Below are 13,578 nucleotides of genomic sequence, written 5' to 3' on the forward strand. Positions count from 1 at the left end.
ATCTTTTCACCATGCTCTCTTACCACACAGTGCTGCCAACAGTACATTTCGAAATCATTTAAAAAATAAAGTTAGAAAAATTATAATTTTTATTAAAATAACTTAAAAGCAATGTTGAATAATGTTAATTATAAATAAAAGAACTTTGGTTTATTAAACAATGAAAAATTGTAACTGATAATGCGGATGTCTGTAAAAGTGTGTATGCAAAAATATCAATAGCAATATTATGTCGATACAGCAAAGCACTAACCGATGTTTTGTGTAAATATGTAACCAAACGAAAGCAATTGTTACCTACATGTTCAAGTTTAGCTCAATTTTGTGTATCCTAACACGTTCCCTGTTCCAATACAAAAATGCAAAATTGACCGGCAAGTCCAACAGGGTTTTTTGAATAATTTGTTTTTTTGTAGTCATAGGACAGCTTTAGTAATAATAATAATTAAAAAACAAAAAACGGATGTAGGGTATTTCTACCTGAAACACATATGGTCCATGAGCGTAGAGGGACATATTTGCTTCTGCACGTTCATAAAACACATGTGGTTCATATACCCCCTGACGCACATATGGCTCAGGAACGTATCAGTGCTTATCAGGCGCACGTTTACTGAACCATATTTGGCTCAGCGGACAGGGAACGTGTTAAGGACAACAGCCTACGACAACGTCGGTGAGTGCGGGCACCAGTAATGTTGTCGATCAAGGCGAATTTATAGAACGTGGCTTCAATAGGGCAACAAGGCGAATCGAGTACTGGAGGTGGCGTCTTCCCAAAACAGTTACTTTATTTTTAGAGATTTTGATAAGTCTGACCTCAGGTTCCTAATCAATACAGACAAACGAACAAAACAAACAAAAGGAGGAAAAATTACATGTTTGTGAAAATTCAATGAATGGCTGGTAACATTGTGATTTGTGAGATTTAAACTAAACAAACGAATGAAAACGAAGTGCCGCGTGTTAAATTCTGAAGCTAAAAATTAATATATATATATAATTGGCGCGTACACCGTTTTTGGGTTTTTGGCCGAGCTCCTTCTGTTATTTGTGGCGTGCGTCTTAATGTTGTGTTAAGTGTCTCTCTATGAATACCATTTGGCATCTGTCTAAATACTGTCCGGTCCAGTAGTTGTCGGTTTGTTTTGTTCTGGATCTCGTCAGAATAGTTGAAAAGATGCCTCCTGACGTGAGGTGATTGTTTACTTTGGAGCACAGGTCATCGATGTCATTGCCCGACGCATTTATCGTACAATCGTCAGCATAGAGGGCCAGGGGGACTCCCTCTGGTGTGGTTGGGCTAGCTTCGATATGTAGAAGTTGAAAAGCAAGAGTGATGGGACACCACCCTGCGGTACACCTTGCTTTATCCTTCTATATTATAAATCTGACATCTGCACAATGATCGTGACTCCGAAGCAATTAATTTTTTCCCCCTGTATTTCCCTGAAAAATTCAAAAGTAGCAACACTGACAGCGCTATACATGATTTACTTTGCCCGTTCAGTGAGATTTGTAAATATAAGTTTAAAGAATTTTTTCCATGTCGAGTACTGTCGAGACGTCCCAGACTTGTAATGATGGGAAGTGGAAACTTTGGTGTCGCCTCTGCGCTAAAGAGGATATTCGAAATATTAATGTATTCTCAGAAGATAATCACACACCAGCGCCCCCAATATCCACATGTAGCCACAGTAAACTTCTTGGCTTCATAGAGAAGTTCTTTAGAGTTCGTGTAAATATTTCAAACAAATATATTTATAAGTTAAAAAAATTCTAGTTTTCATATTATATTCTTATTTAGATTGCACAGAACGAAGATTTGCCCCATTGTCTTTGTACATATTGTATTTCACTGGTTTCAACATTGATTAAATTTTCTGAGCGCGTAAAAACTGCGCAAGATATGTACGACGCTATTCAACATTCTAAATACCGAAAAACATTGGATTTGAAAGTGTTTCGAGAAAAGTTTAACTTACCTGAGGGCGATTTATTCATATTTAATCTCGTGGAAGCAAAATCAACCGTTGAAAATATATTAGTCGAACCAGATATATTGCTGCAAAAATCATTAGATGATATTGTGAAAAATGAAATAATATCGGATGAAGTACAAAATGGAGTACATTGCAATGAGTTTGAATGCAAAACTGAATTTCAAGATCCTCTTAGTGATGTACTTGAAAACTTTGGTAGCGAAGTAGAAAGCAACCTTAAAGAGGACATTAATATTAAAGTAGATGAAGACGAGACAATTGATAATTTTAATGAACGAAATAGTACAAGAAAGCTTAAAAGAAAATTTAGAACAAGGTTACGTAGTTCTGTGGAAGAATCAACAGAGCACAAGCACTTCTGTACCGACTGTTCAATGCAGTTCCAACGTATTTGCAACTATCGCATTCATTTGAAGAAAAAACATGGAAGGGATTTGGAACCCTTGAAATGCCCTAAATGCCCTAGATCCTTCGTTAGTAGATTTAATTTAGATCGTCACATAAAGACACACCTGCCTGTATCGGAGAAGCGTATATTTCCATGCCCACAATGTGATCGAAAATTCCAAACAAAAAATTATGTAGCCACACATATAAAGTTTGTGCACGAAGATATTCGTCCGTTTATCTGTGAAGAATGCGGTGAAGGTTCTCGCACTGAAGGTGCATTACGCGAGCATATGCTCACACACACTGACCTTGCGCCTTTTGAATGTGAAGTATGTAAGAAAGCTTTTAAAAATGAGTCCCGCCTAAAGGTAAGAAACAAATAAATATTCAACATAAAATGTTGTTCATTGAAATATTATTTATAGAATCATATGGAGATTCATAGTGCCAGTAAACACATCTGTAACGAATGTGGCTTACAACTAAACTCACGTGTAACTTTAAATCGTCACATGCTTGTACATTCTGATATAATGCGTCACAAATGTGATTATTGTGGGCGTGCTTTCAAACGTGCTAAGACCTTGAAAACTCATTTAATACTCCACAGCGGTCTAAAGCCATATTCTTGTGAATTCTGTGAAAAGACGTTTACTAATGGATCAAATTGCCGTACTCACATGAAAAGGGCGCATACTAATGAATTTGCTGCCTTAGAGGCGTCTGGTGAAAAAACTTACACGACAAACATACCAAAATTGGCAGTATTGAAAAGAATGAAAGTGAAACATAGTATCTAAATATTACTTAAATAAATGAAATTGTACTCCAGAACGCGATCAGCTGAAAATCTTATTCCAGTTGTCACAAAACAGAGCGGTAATTTCTCATTAGGTAAGAAACCAAATACACCACTTGATTGTGCTACTGGCACAAAACCGTCCCTTTTGCCCGCAGTGGTAGATACTTCATCTGAAACTAAAGTCGGTGGCAACTTACCAACGAGGAACAGCATGTCATCGTGGTTGTGGTAATTAGCAAATTTAATTATTGTTGCAAAATTAGACTAATCTGATTAATCTATAGGTAAAACAAGTTTCCAAACACACCGATGAAAAACTTGCCGAAGAAGGGCGAGACTAGTCTGGTATGGACTTTAATATTTTCTTCCAATTTGCGATGCATAGTATTTTATTTGGTAGTTACTGAACCGAATGTATATAGACAGTAGATATTATGAAAAAAAAAAAATAAATTGAATATTTAAGGAACTCTTAGAAAGCTGCAGTTAATTGAGCAACAACTGTCTTTATAGGTATTATGCATTAGTTTTCTGTTTGTCTCGAAATCGTATTCGAGCAAGTATTTGGTCAGTGAAATTTCGTTATTGTTCGAACTGTATTAATTACGGCTTTCTGTGAAATAGAGTAACTTTCGGCGCAATAGGAGAGCTTTCTGCCACGTTATTTTTGCATCAATACCAGCGTCGTGCTTATAATCTGATGCTCACTACCTAATCAAGTACAATATAAAAGTTTTCTCTGCGGAGTTGAAATGGAAGAGGAAAAGGAGGAAGTTTAATATTCTTTACTTACTTATTGGTTTTAGCGTAGAATTAAGTTTGAATGAGAAGGAAATTATTTGCGACATAGGCGCAGTAAAAATATGTTCAGTTGCTATTTCAAGGTCTATGCTATTTCTTGTTCTTTGTGCCATATAAAAACGCACTTCTTAGTAAGATTGTGGAGACTCCAAGCAACATTTGCGAATCCTGGAACAAAACGACAGTAATACGTTCACAGTCCTAGGAAACTTTCGCACAAGGCGCCTTTCTTTGGATTCCATCATAATCTCGTGGAGGCAATGCGCTGAACGACTTCTTCCACTTTTTCAGATGGTCGCTAAAATTTTTACCCTTAATGATGATGCCAACCAGATAGACCAAACACATTTTCCAGTGGAGTCCCCTTAACACATGCTCCATCAAGCGCTTAAAGGTTGCTGGCGCGTTGCATAATCCGAATAGCCTCATCTCCTATTGTAAAGGCTGTTTTCTCATGATCGCAATCTTCAATTTCTCTTCACTTCTGGTGTGTTGTCCCATAGCAAGGGGAGCGGCTCGGGTTTTATTAAAATCGAGGCCGCAGGCTCTCTCGGCAATGTGCCCATACTTCTAAGGATCACAAGTTTTCTCATAGAAGGAAGAAGGAAAATGAGATCAACAAACTTAAATCAGTTAAAAAGTTATCTCGCAAAGAGGTGCTTACTATTTTCTTTCCTAAAAGTAACAACCGGTACTGGTTGAAAATAATAATATGATTGATTATAATAAAGTCATAAATCGATCTTTGACCAAAAATAAATATACCTAAGTTGTCAAGAAGGGATCGATTCCCAAACAGTCTTCTGTTAAGCCTGATAAGGTGTTGAGCCTTGTGCGACTCTAGTCTTTGAAAGGGAAGATTTTCAAATTACTTTCCAGCTGGGGAAGGTTTTATCGGAGCTTGTGAAGATAGCAAAAAATACTTATGCCAGGCTTAATGATACTGCGGCTTTTGCCCAGGTCACCAAATTAAGCAATATGAAGAGTCAGATTTTGGCTAAACTTTTTCAAATGAAAAAAATTTTTCTAATGGCCGTGTCGCTTTTAGGCAGGCAATGACAAGCCTTCGAGTGTATTTCTGAAAAAGTCTCTTACAAAAATCATCTCCCGTTCGGAGTCGGCTTAAAACTGTAGGTACCTCCATTTGTGGAACAACATTAAGACGCACATCACAAATAGGAGGAGATTAGCCAAATAAAGGGTGTGCGCGCCAATTATATACATCCATAAATATGCTCATTTCAGCATTACAAGCATATGACGAGTAGATACACTTCATGCTGATGTGCTTACAGGAACTGTGATTCCCTTTGATTACTAGCAACCGCAATTTAAATGTTCCTTAATAATTTAATTTATTTCATCTGTTATAATAATGCTTTGACTCGGTCTACATGCTTCCAATTTAGGCTGTAACAACCAAGTAAAATAAAGTGCATCGCAAATTAGAAGAAAATGTTTCTCTAACGCCAATCACGATGGAATGCCACTCCTCGTTGATAAGTTGGCACCTTCTTTTTTTCCGCAGCATCTATTCTGAGCGGGTGTTGTGGTAGCACCGGTTGGTGCCTCAATCGAGTGAGTCTTTGGTTTTTTATCCAATGGAAAATTAACGCGTCGTTTTTGGACAACTGGTTTAAGATCGAGTTCTGTTGATTGCATTCTGGAAGATAATTCAATTTACTAAAGCATTTTTTAGGTACAATTTTTTACTTACACTGTCTTTAACACGGACAACTTTGGTACATCTTTCGTGTAAGCTTTTTCACCAGAAGCCTCTAAAGCAGCGAATTGATCAGGATGTATTCTTTTCATGTGAGAACGGCTACTCGTTCTACTAGTAAACGTCTTTTCACAGAATTCACAAGGATATGGCCTGAGACCGCTGTGGAGTATTAAATGACTCTTCAGACTCTTAGCACGTTTGAAAGCACTCCCACAATAATCACATTTGTGGGGGGTAATATCAGAATGCACAATCATATGTTGACGTAAGGTTACGCGTGAGTTTAGTTGCAAGCCACAATCACTACAGGTGTATTTACTGGAACTATGTATCTCCATATGATTCTATAAATAATGTTTTACTGAACATCATTTTACGCCTTAATTTATATTATATTTGTTTCTTACCTTTAGATGCTTCTTATCTTTAAAAGCTTTCTCACATACATCACATTTAAAAGGCGCTAGGTCGCTGTGTACGAGCATATGCATCCGTAGTCTAGCTTTTGTTCGGGCACCTTCTCCACATTCTTCACAAATAAATGGGCGAATATCTTCGTGCACATGCTTTATATGTGTGGATACAGAAGCTTTGTGTTGAAATTTTTGGTCACATTCTGGGCATGGAAATATACACCTCTCCGACAGTGGCCGATGTGATTTTATATGGAGATCTAGTTTTTGTTTACCCACGAAGAATTTAGGACATTCAGGACATTTCACGGGCTCCAAATCTCTTCCATGTTTTTTCTTCAAATGTGTACGATAATTGCTCAGGCGTTGGAACTGACTCGAACAGTCGACACAGAAATATTCGTCTTCCGTTGATTCTTCCTTAGAGCTAAGTAATCTGTTGTTGTAAGAAATGTGTTGTTCATTAAGGTTATCCATCGTCTCGTCTTCATCTACCTTAATATAAATGTCTGGTTTACTGCTGCTTGTAGAAATAACGCTTTCTACTTCGCTGCCAATGTTTTCAACTACATCAACAAAAGGATCTTGAAATTCATTCTTGCATTCAATCTCATTGCAAAGTACTCCACTTTGTACTTCATCCGACATTATTTCACTTTTCACAATATCATCTAATGATCTTAGAACATTTATATCCTCATCTAATACATTTTCAACAGTTGATTTTGTTTCCGAGAGATTAAACATAAATAATTCGTCCTCGAACACATTAAATTTTTCTCGAATCCCTTTCAAATCCAATGTTTTTCGGTCTGAATATTGAATAGCATCGTACATATCTTGCACAGTTTTTACACGCTCCGAAAATTTAACCAAGGCTGAAACCAATGATAAACATTGAACACAAAGCAAATGGGGAAGATCGTCATTTTGTTCAATCTAAATAAATAATTTAAAATTGATTGCTTAGTTTTTAACTTCGATATGTATGTATGTTAAATATTTACGTAAACTTGAAAGAATTCCTCTATGATGGCAAGAAATTTGCTGTGCTTTCTAGAAGAGATTGCGGGCGTTAGTGTTATATTCTCTCCCGATAATACATCAATATTTTGTGTATCCTCTTTAGCACAGAGGCGACACCAAGACTTCCAATCATCATTTGAGTAACCGCTTCTGGACATCTCGAAGGTATTCCAGATCAGACAAAATTCCACATAATCTCTATTTACAGTTTATCAGAATAAATAATATAAGTCACGTTTAGGAATCACTTAAAGAACTGTCAGTGTTGCCGTCTTTGAATTTTCTATTTCCCTGGAAAAGAATTATTTTTTTTCGGATATATAGAATAAAGGTTTGCACAAACATTGAAGTCATTACAGGCTCAGGGTGCACAAAATACTGAAGGTGGTATCTTCCGAAAACCGCTACTTTATTTTTTCCCAATTTTTACAACTGAAACGTGACTTCTATTATTTATTCTGTCAGTGTTGCCGTCTTAAAATTTTGCAGAGAAATACAGCGGCAAAAAAATTAATTTGTGCGGATATATAGAATAAAGGTCTGCACAAACAATTGCAGTCAGTATAGGGTCAAGGTGTACAGAAGTGGTACCTTCCGAAAACCACTACTTTATTTTTTCATATTTTTACAACCAAAGAAAAAATAGAAGGAACACGGTGAAAGTATATAGTTCCGTCCCTTGCAGGATATTTACACACTTATTTGGGTGCATATATATATATACGGAACCATAACAAATATTCACGATCCACTAAATGTACAAATAATTATAAATAATAATTTTAGTCATTGTCGAGAAAAATTTACCTATGGACAAGCTCAGGTATGTGAGGGGAGGCTGAAAATACAAAATGCATTTGCAAAATTTCTGCATTTTCTTTTTCTTTTTAGTTGAAATACGTATTGTATGGATTATTTTCCTACGATCTGTTACCAATTCGTATTGTTTTATTTTCCGGAAAACCCCTTTAATAGCGGAAATGCGCTCGGCGATTTAACATTGCCTGCTGATGAACGACCACTACTAAAAAAAAACTTTCTGTGATTTGTGGTTCAATGTCCATAGTGGACTTCAAGCCATTACAAATTGCGGCTATAGAGGGCAAAAAATCCAAAGAATTAAATAGTAATTCGCAAGACTATTAGAATTAGTTTATGCTTATTATTAATATAAAACCGGAGGAGATTTTGCATTACTTAAATGAAATATTTAGCACTGAATTACATATATTGAGCATATTTTCTTAATATGAAGCACTTTATTAAGTAGTGTTTAAATTTGTTCTCAATCTTCAATAGACTACAAACAAAAGCAAAAATATCAAAGCTTTTTTTGCGAATGACAGTTGCAAAATGTCGTGATTTTTAATAATTCGTTCATTCACAACGAAAAGAAAAAATAGGTCACACTCCTACATATCCAGAAATTACACTGACATGAACGCACCCCGCGAGGCACTAATTATCCCTTCACATGCCCACTAAACCTATTCATCGAACACTTCTCTCTCCTTGGTCCCACCTTGCCGAAACAGCCTGTACATTATTGTAAAATTCAAATACAAAGTTCAATTAAAGGAGACAATATTTGGTGGTATAGTGGAATTCTTAGATTAAATTAACGCAGAATTTTAAAATGACTAAATTTACAATTTGTCTGAAATTATATCTCTAAAAACAATCTTGAAGGAGGTTTCTCATATTTACAAATAAGAAGCATGAACTTAAATTGTATTGTATTAATTTAATTTATTTTTCAATACTATAAATTTGTAAATTTTCTATTTTACTCAAACGAAGATGTTGTAATGTTCCTATTCCACAACTCGCTGTTGTGACATCTGTTTGAAGTAACCAGTTCGGCGGGTCTATCTATCTTAGTCGAAGAATTAGAATGTTTTGTGCGACTTGTGCAATCAAATGGAATCTTCGGTTTCCTACCCAATGAAAAATTACCGCTCTGCTTGCAAACTACTGGAGTAAGATTTTCAGCCGATCGTGTCCTGAGAAATTGAAATTTAATTTGCATGATTCCTAGATGTATACAATTTAATTTTTTCAGATTTTATTTTTAACTTACACTGTCTTCAATACAGTCAATTTGGGAATATTTTTTGTGTAAGTCTTTTCGCCTGAAGCTTCCAACACAGCAAATTCGTTTGGATGTGATTTTCTTTTGTGAGCACGACAATTGGAACCTGTCGCAAAGGTTCGCTCACAGAAATCACAGGAATATGGTTTTAGACCGGTATGGAGTATTAAATGAATTTTTAACGTTTTGGCTCTCTTAAAAGCCTTCCCACAGTAGTCGCACTTGTGGCGCATAACATCAGAATGTACCAGCATGTGACGGTTTAAAGTTATGCGCGAATTCAGTTGTAAGCCACATTCGCTGCAGATGTGTTTATTGGAACTGTGTATCTCCATGTGTTTCTGTAAATAAATTGACATTAATATTAATTTTTCAAGTATTAATACAAGACGGTTTCTTACTTTTAGTCGCGCCTGGTTTTTGAAGTTTTTTTTACATACTTCGCACTCAAAAGGCGCCAAGTCAGTATGCGTAAGCATGTGATCTCGTAGAGTGGCTTTTGTACGAGCACCTTCGCCGCATTCTTCGCAAATAAATGGGCGAATATCTTCATGTACTAGTTTTATATGTGTGGATACATAATCTTTTGCCTGAAATTTTCGATCACACAGTGGACATGGAAATATTCGCGTATCTGCCAGTGGCCGATGTGTTTTTATGTGACGCTTAAGTCTGAATCTCGATTGGAAGGGTTTAGCACATTGAGGACATGGAAAGGCTTGTAATTTTTCAACTTTCCCGTGTTTTTTTTCCATATGTTTACGATAATTACCAAATCTTCGGAAATGCATTGAGCAATCGCTACAGAAGTTTTTCTGTTCCTTTGAATCTTCCTCAGAGATGCACAACCTTTTTTTGAGCTTTTTATTGTGCTTATTCGCACTAAGTCGATTAGGAAAGTGTTCATTTAACTCGCTTTGATCTACTTTTATGTTCTTTTCTTCATTCTGTTTTTCTCCTGAGTTAACACTTTCTATGTCACTACCGACATTTTCATTGCCATCACCAAGGGGATCTTGATATTCACTCTTGTATTCGAACTTATTGCAAAATACTCCATTTCGGACTTCATCCGATATTATTTCACTCTTCACAATACTATCCAGTGATTCTTTAACTATTATATTGGGCTCAATTGAAATGTTTTCAACTTTTGATTTTATATCCGATAAATTAAACATAAATAACTCATTCCCAAGCAAATTGTAATTCTCTCGAAACACTTTCAAATTCAGAGTTTTTCTGTTCACAGAACGTTGAATAGCATCATACATGTTTTGCACATTTTTTACATGCTCCGAAAATTTAACCAAGGCTGAAATCAACGAAAAACATTGTGTACAAAGCCAATGGGATAGATCTCCGTCCTCTTCAATCTAAATAAATAGTAAATGACATACAAGTACAGATGTTTTTAATTAGATATTTGTTTAAACACCTACCCGAACTTGAAAGATTTGCTCTATGAAATCCCTAAATTTAATGCTATTAAAATCTAAGTTCATAAGCTGTGATTTTGAATCCATTTCTGACAATACGTTGATGTTTCGAGAATTTTCTGTAGCACAGAGGCGACACCAAAACTTCCATTCATCACTGGTTCTACACATCTCGAAGGTTTTCGACATGGAAAAAACTTGGCTCTAAACTTTTGTCTATTTACAAATTTCTGTCTCAACAAAGTAAATTAAGCAGCTGTAAAGCAAGCGATAGTATAATCGATAAGATGAGAACCTTTACCTATCGGGGATTTTTCAACTATCGAAACGTATAGCGCTACCTTTGGTCTGTGTTCAGTTATTGTAATTTATCAGAAGTTAACTGACATCCACAGATATTACTTTTTTTAGACATCTGCTAATCAGTTATTGAGAAAAAGACCGTTATTCCTATATACAGACACAGACCAAAGGTAGCGCTATACGTTTCGATAGTTGAAAAATCCCCGATAGGTAAAGGTTCTCATCTTATCGATTATACTATCGCTTGCTTTACAGCTGCTTAATTTACTTTGTTGAGACAGAAATTTGTAAATAGACAAAAGTTTAGAGCCAAGTTTTTTCCATGTCGAAAACCTTCGAGATGTGTAGAACCAGTGATGAATGGAAGTTTTGGTGTCGCCTCTGTGCTACAGAAAATTCTCGAAACATCAACGTATTGTCAGAAATGGATTCAAAATCACAGCTTATGAACTTAGATTTTAATAGCATTAAATTTAGGGATTTCATAGAGCAAATCTTTCAAGTTCGGGTAGGTGTTTAAACAAATATCTAATTAAAAACATCTGTACTTGTATGTCATTTACTATTTATTTAGATTGAAGAGGACGGAGATCTATCCCATTGGCTTTGTACACAATGTTTTTCGTTGATTTCAGCCTTGGTTAAATTTTCGGAGCATGTAAAAAATGTGCAAAACATGTATGATGCTATTCAACGTTCTGTGAACAGAAAAACTCTGGATTTGAAAGTGTTTCGAGAGAATTACAATTTGCTTGGGAATGAGTTATTTATGTTTAATTTATCGGATATAAAATCAAAAGTTGAAAACATTTCAATTGAGCCCAATATAATAGTTAAAGAATCACTGGATAGTATTGTGAAGAGTGAAATAATATCGGATGAAGTCCGAAATGGAGTATTTTGCAATAAGTTCGAATACAAGAGTGAATATCAAGATCCCCTTGGTGATGGCAATGAAAATGTCGGTAGAGACATAGAAAATGTTAACTCAGGAGAAAAACAGAATGAAGAAAAGAACATAAAAATAGACCAAAGCGAATTAAATGAACAATTTCCTAATCGACTTAGTGCGAATAAGCAAAATAAAATGTTAAAAAAAGAGTTGTGTATCTCTGAGAAAGATTCAAAGGAACAGAAGTACTTTTGTAGCGATTGTTCAATGCATTTCCAAAGACTTAGCAATTATCGTTTGCATATGAAGAAAAGACATGGCATCGTATATGAATTAGATCCTTTGACATGCCCTCAATGTGCTAAACCCTTCCCATCTAGATTCAGACTTAATCGTCACATAAAAACACATCGGCCACTGGCGGAAACGCGAATATTTCCATGTCCACTGTGTGATCGAAAATTTCCGGCGAAAGATTATATATCCACACATATAAAACAAGTACACGAAGATATTCGTCCATATATTTGCGAAGAATGCGGCGAAGGTGCTCGTACAAAAGCCACTCTACGTAATCATATGCTTACGCATACCGACTTGGCGCCTTTTGAGTGCGATGTATGTAAAAAAAGCTTCAAAAACCAGGCGCGACTAAAAGTAAGAAACCTTCTTGTATTAATTATTTAAACATTTTAATATTAATGTCAATTTATTTACAGAAACACATGGAGACACACAGTTCCAATAAACACATCTGCAGCGAATGTGGCTTACAACTGAATTCGCGCATAACTTTAAACCGTCACATGCTGGTACATTCTGATGTTATGCGCCACAAGTGCGACTACTGTGGGAAGGCTTTTAAGAGAGCAAAAACGCTAAAACTTCATTTAATACTCCATACCGGTCTAAAACCATATTCCTGTGATTTCTGTGAGCGAACCTTTGCGACAGCTTCCAATTGTCGTGCCCACAAAAGAAAATCACATCCAAACGAATTTGCTGTGTTGGAAGCTTCAGGCGAAAAGACTTACACAAAAAATATTCCCACATTGACTGTATTGAAAACAGTGTTAGTATAAAATAATATCTGAAAAAATTAAATTGTATAAAACTAGGAATTATCATGCAAATTAAATTTCAATTTCTCAGGACACGATCGGCTGAAAATCTTACTCCAGTGGTTTGCAAGCAGAGCGGTAATTTTTCATTGGGTAGGAAACCGAAAATTCCATTTGATTCCACAGGCTTCACAAAACATTCTAATTCTTCGACTAGGATAGATAGACCCGCTGAACTGGTTACTTCAAACAGATGCCACAAGAGCGAGTTGTAAATGAGTGTGCGCACAATTATGGTGCACAACGTATCGTAATTCCTTTCCGCTGGCCTTAGGATACACAAAATTGAGCAAAACTTATTCTGTAGAAAACAACTGCGTTCTTTTAGTTGCATATTTACACAATACTGCAACTGCAAATTGTTCAATTAGCTATAATTAGCTATTTTCAACATTGTTTTTAAGTTATTTTAATAAAAAATTTCTAAGTTTATTATGTAAATGATTTCAAAATGTACTGTTTGTCAACATTGTGTGGTGAAAAAGCAATCAGCTGGCACGATTCTACGGAAATTTCCAAAATTCCACGTCAACGATTTGCGGTACTGCGGAACGGAACGGTGGGGGAATT

At 35.8% G+C, this 13,578-nt stretch overlaps 5 protein-coding genes across 7 annotated transcripts in view; 3 read left to right on the forward strand and 2 right to left on the reverse strand.

The window, feature by feature from the left end:
- LOC128864425 (zinc finger protein 600-like) overlaps positions 1–13,578 on the forward strand; it is an 86,443-nt gene that overhangs the window by 33,695 nt on the left and 39,170 nt on the right. The window lies entirely within an intron of this gene.
- Positions 1,466–3,227, forward strand: LOC128864445 (gastrula zinc finger protein XlCGF26.1-like). The gene is made up of 3 exons (XM_054104110.1): positions 1,466–1,738; positions 1,808–2,761; positions 2,819–3,227. The coding sequence occupies exons 1-3, from the start codon at positions 1,547–1,549 to the stop codon at positions 3,191–3,193; spliced, it is 1,521 nt and encodes a 506-aa protein (XP_053960085.1). The 5' UTR covers positions 1,466–1,546; the 3' UTR covers positions 3,194–3,227.
- The window catches only part of LOC128863634 (uncharacterized), a 29,662-nt gene continuing 21,101 nt past the window's right edge, over positions 5,018–13,578 (reverse strand). The window contains exons 13-19 of the mRNA XM_054102884.1: positions 13,064–13,277; positions 9,694–10,629; positions 9,242–9,594; positions 7,143–7,371; positions 6,130–7,074; positions 5,714–6,066; positions 5,018–5,659 (exon numbers count right to left, since the gene is read on the reverse strand). Of these exons, the coding sequence (XP_053958859.1) occupies positions 5,470–5,659; positions 5,714–6,066; positions 6,130–7,074; positions 7,143–7,371; positions 9,242–9,594; positions 9,694–10,629; positions 13,064–13,277 (3,220 nt within the window). The 3' untranslated portion in view covers positions 5,018–5,469. The remainder of the gene's footprint in view (positions 5,660–5,713; positions 6,067–6,129; positions 7,075–7,142; positions 7,372–9,241; positions 9,595–9,693; positions 10,630–13,063; positions 13,278–13,578) is intronic.
- On the reverse strand, positions 8,891–11,047 carry LOC128864430 (zinc finger protein draculin-like). The gene is made up of 4 exons (XM_054104083.1): positions 10,696–11,047; positions 9,655–10,629; positions 9,242–9,594; positions 8,891–9,164 (listed from the first exon to the last, which is right to left on the reverse strand). Exons 1-4 carry the CDS (start codon positions 10,879–10,881, stop codon positions 8,948–8,950), a joined length of 1,731 nt encoding a protein of 576 aa, XP_053960058.1. The 5' UTR covers positions 10,882–11,047; the 3' UTR covers positions 8,891–8,947.
- On the forward strand, positions 11,174–13,437 carry LOC128864432 (zinc finger protein weckle-like). 3 transcript variants are annotated; one of them, XM_054104088.1, is made up of 5 exons: positions 11,174–11,503; positions 11,570–12,544; positions 12,607–12,959; positions 13,040–13,101; positions 13,171–13,436. In XM_054104088.1, the coding sequence occupies exons 1-5, from the start codon at positions 11,318–11,320 to the stop codon at positions 13,221–13,223; spliced, it is 1,629 nt and encodes a 542-aa protein (XP_053960063.1). In that variant the 5' UTR covers positions 11,174–11,317; the 3' UTR covers positions 13,224–13,436. The 3 variants fall into 3 exon arrangements, with proteins under 3 accessions (XP_053960063.1, XP_053960064.1, XP_053960062.1); XM_054104089.1 differs by having other exon boundaries at positions 11,175–11,503; positions 13,166–13,437; XM_054104087.1 differs by having other exon boundaries at positions 11,175–11,503; positions 13,040–13,435.

This window comes from Anastrepha ludens, chromosome 5 (genome assembly GCF_028408465.1).
Source record: "Anastrepha ludens isolate Willacy chromosome 5, idAnaLude1.1, whole genome shotgun sequence".
Lineage (NCBI taxonomy): Eukaryota > Metazoa > Arthropoda > Insecta > Diptera > Tephritidae > Anastrepha > Anastrepha ludens.

Coding starts and splice junctions, on each gene's coding strand:
- LOC128864445 (XM_054104110.1), top strand. CDS start 1,547: ATGTCGAGTACTGTCGAGACGTCCCAGACTTGTAATGATGGGAAGTGG. Junction 1,739..1,807: donor AGAAGTTCTTTAGAGTTCGT/GTAAATATTTCA, acceptor ATTCTTATTTAG/ATTGCACAGAACGAAGATTT. Junction 2,762..2,818: donor AAAATGAGTCCCGCCTAAAG/GTAAGAAACAAA, acceptor TATTATTTATAG/AATCATATGGAGATTCATAG.
- LOC128864430 (XM_054104083.1), bottom strand. CDS start 10,881: ATGTCGAAAACCTTCGAGATGTGTAGAACCAGTGATGAATGGAAGTTT. Junction 9,595..9,654: donor AAAACCAGGCGCGACTAAAA/GTAAGAAACCGT, acceptor ATTTATTTACAG/AAACACATGGAGATACACAG. Junction 9,165..9,241: donor TTGACTGTATTGAAGACAGT/GTAAGTTAAAAA, acceptor TCAATTTCTCAG/GACACGATCGGCTGAAAATC.
- LOC128864432 (XM_054104087.1), top strand. CDS start 11,318: ATGTCGAAAACCTTCGAGATGTGTAGAACCAGTGATGAATGGAAGTTT. Junction 11,504..11,569: donor AGCAAATCTTTCAAGTTCGG/GTAGGTGTTTAA, acceptor CTATTTATTTAG/ATTGAAGAGGACGGAGATCT. Junction 12,545..12,606: donor AAAACCAGGCGCGACTAAAA/GTAAGAAACCTT, acceptor ATTTATTTACAG/AAACACATGGAGACACACAG.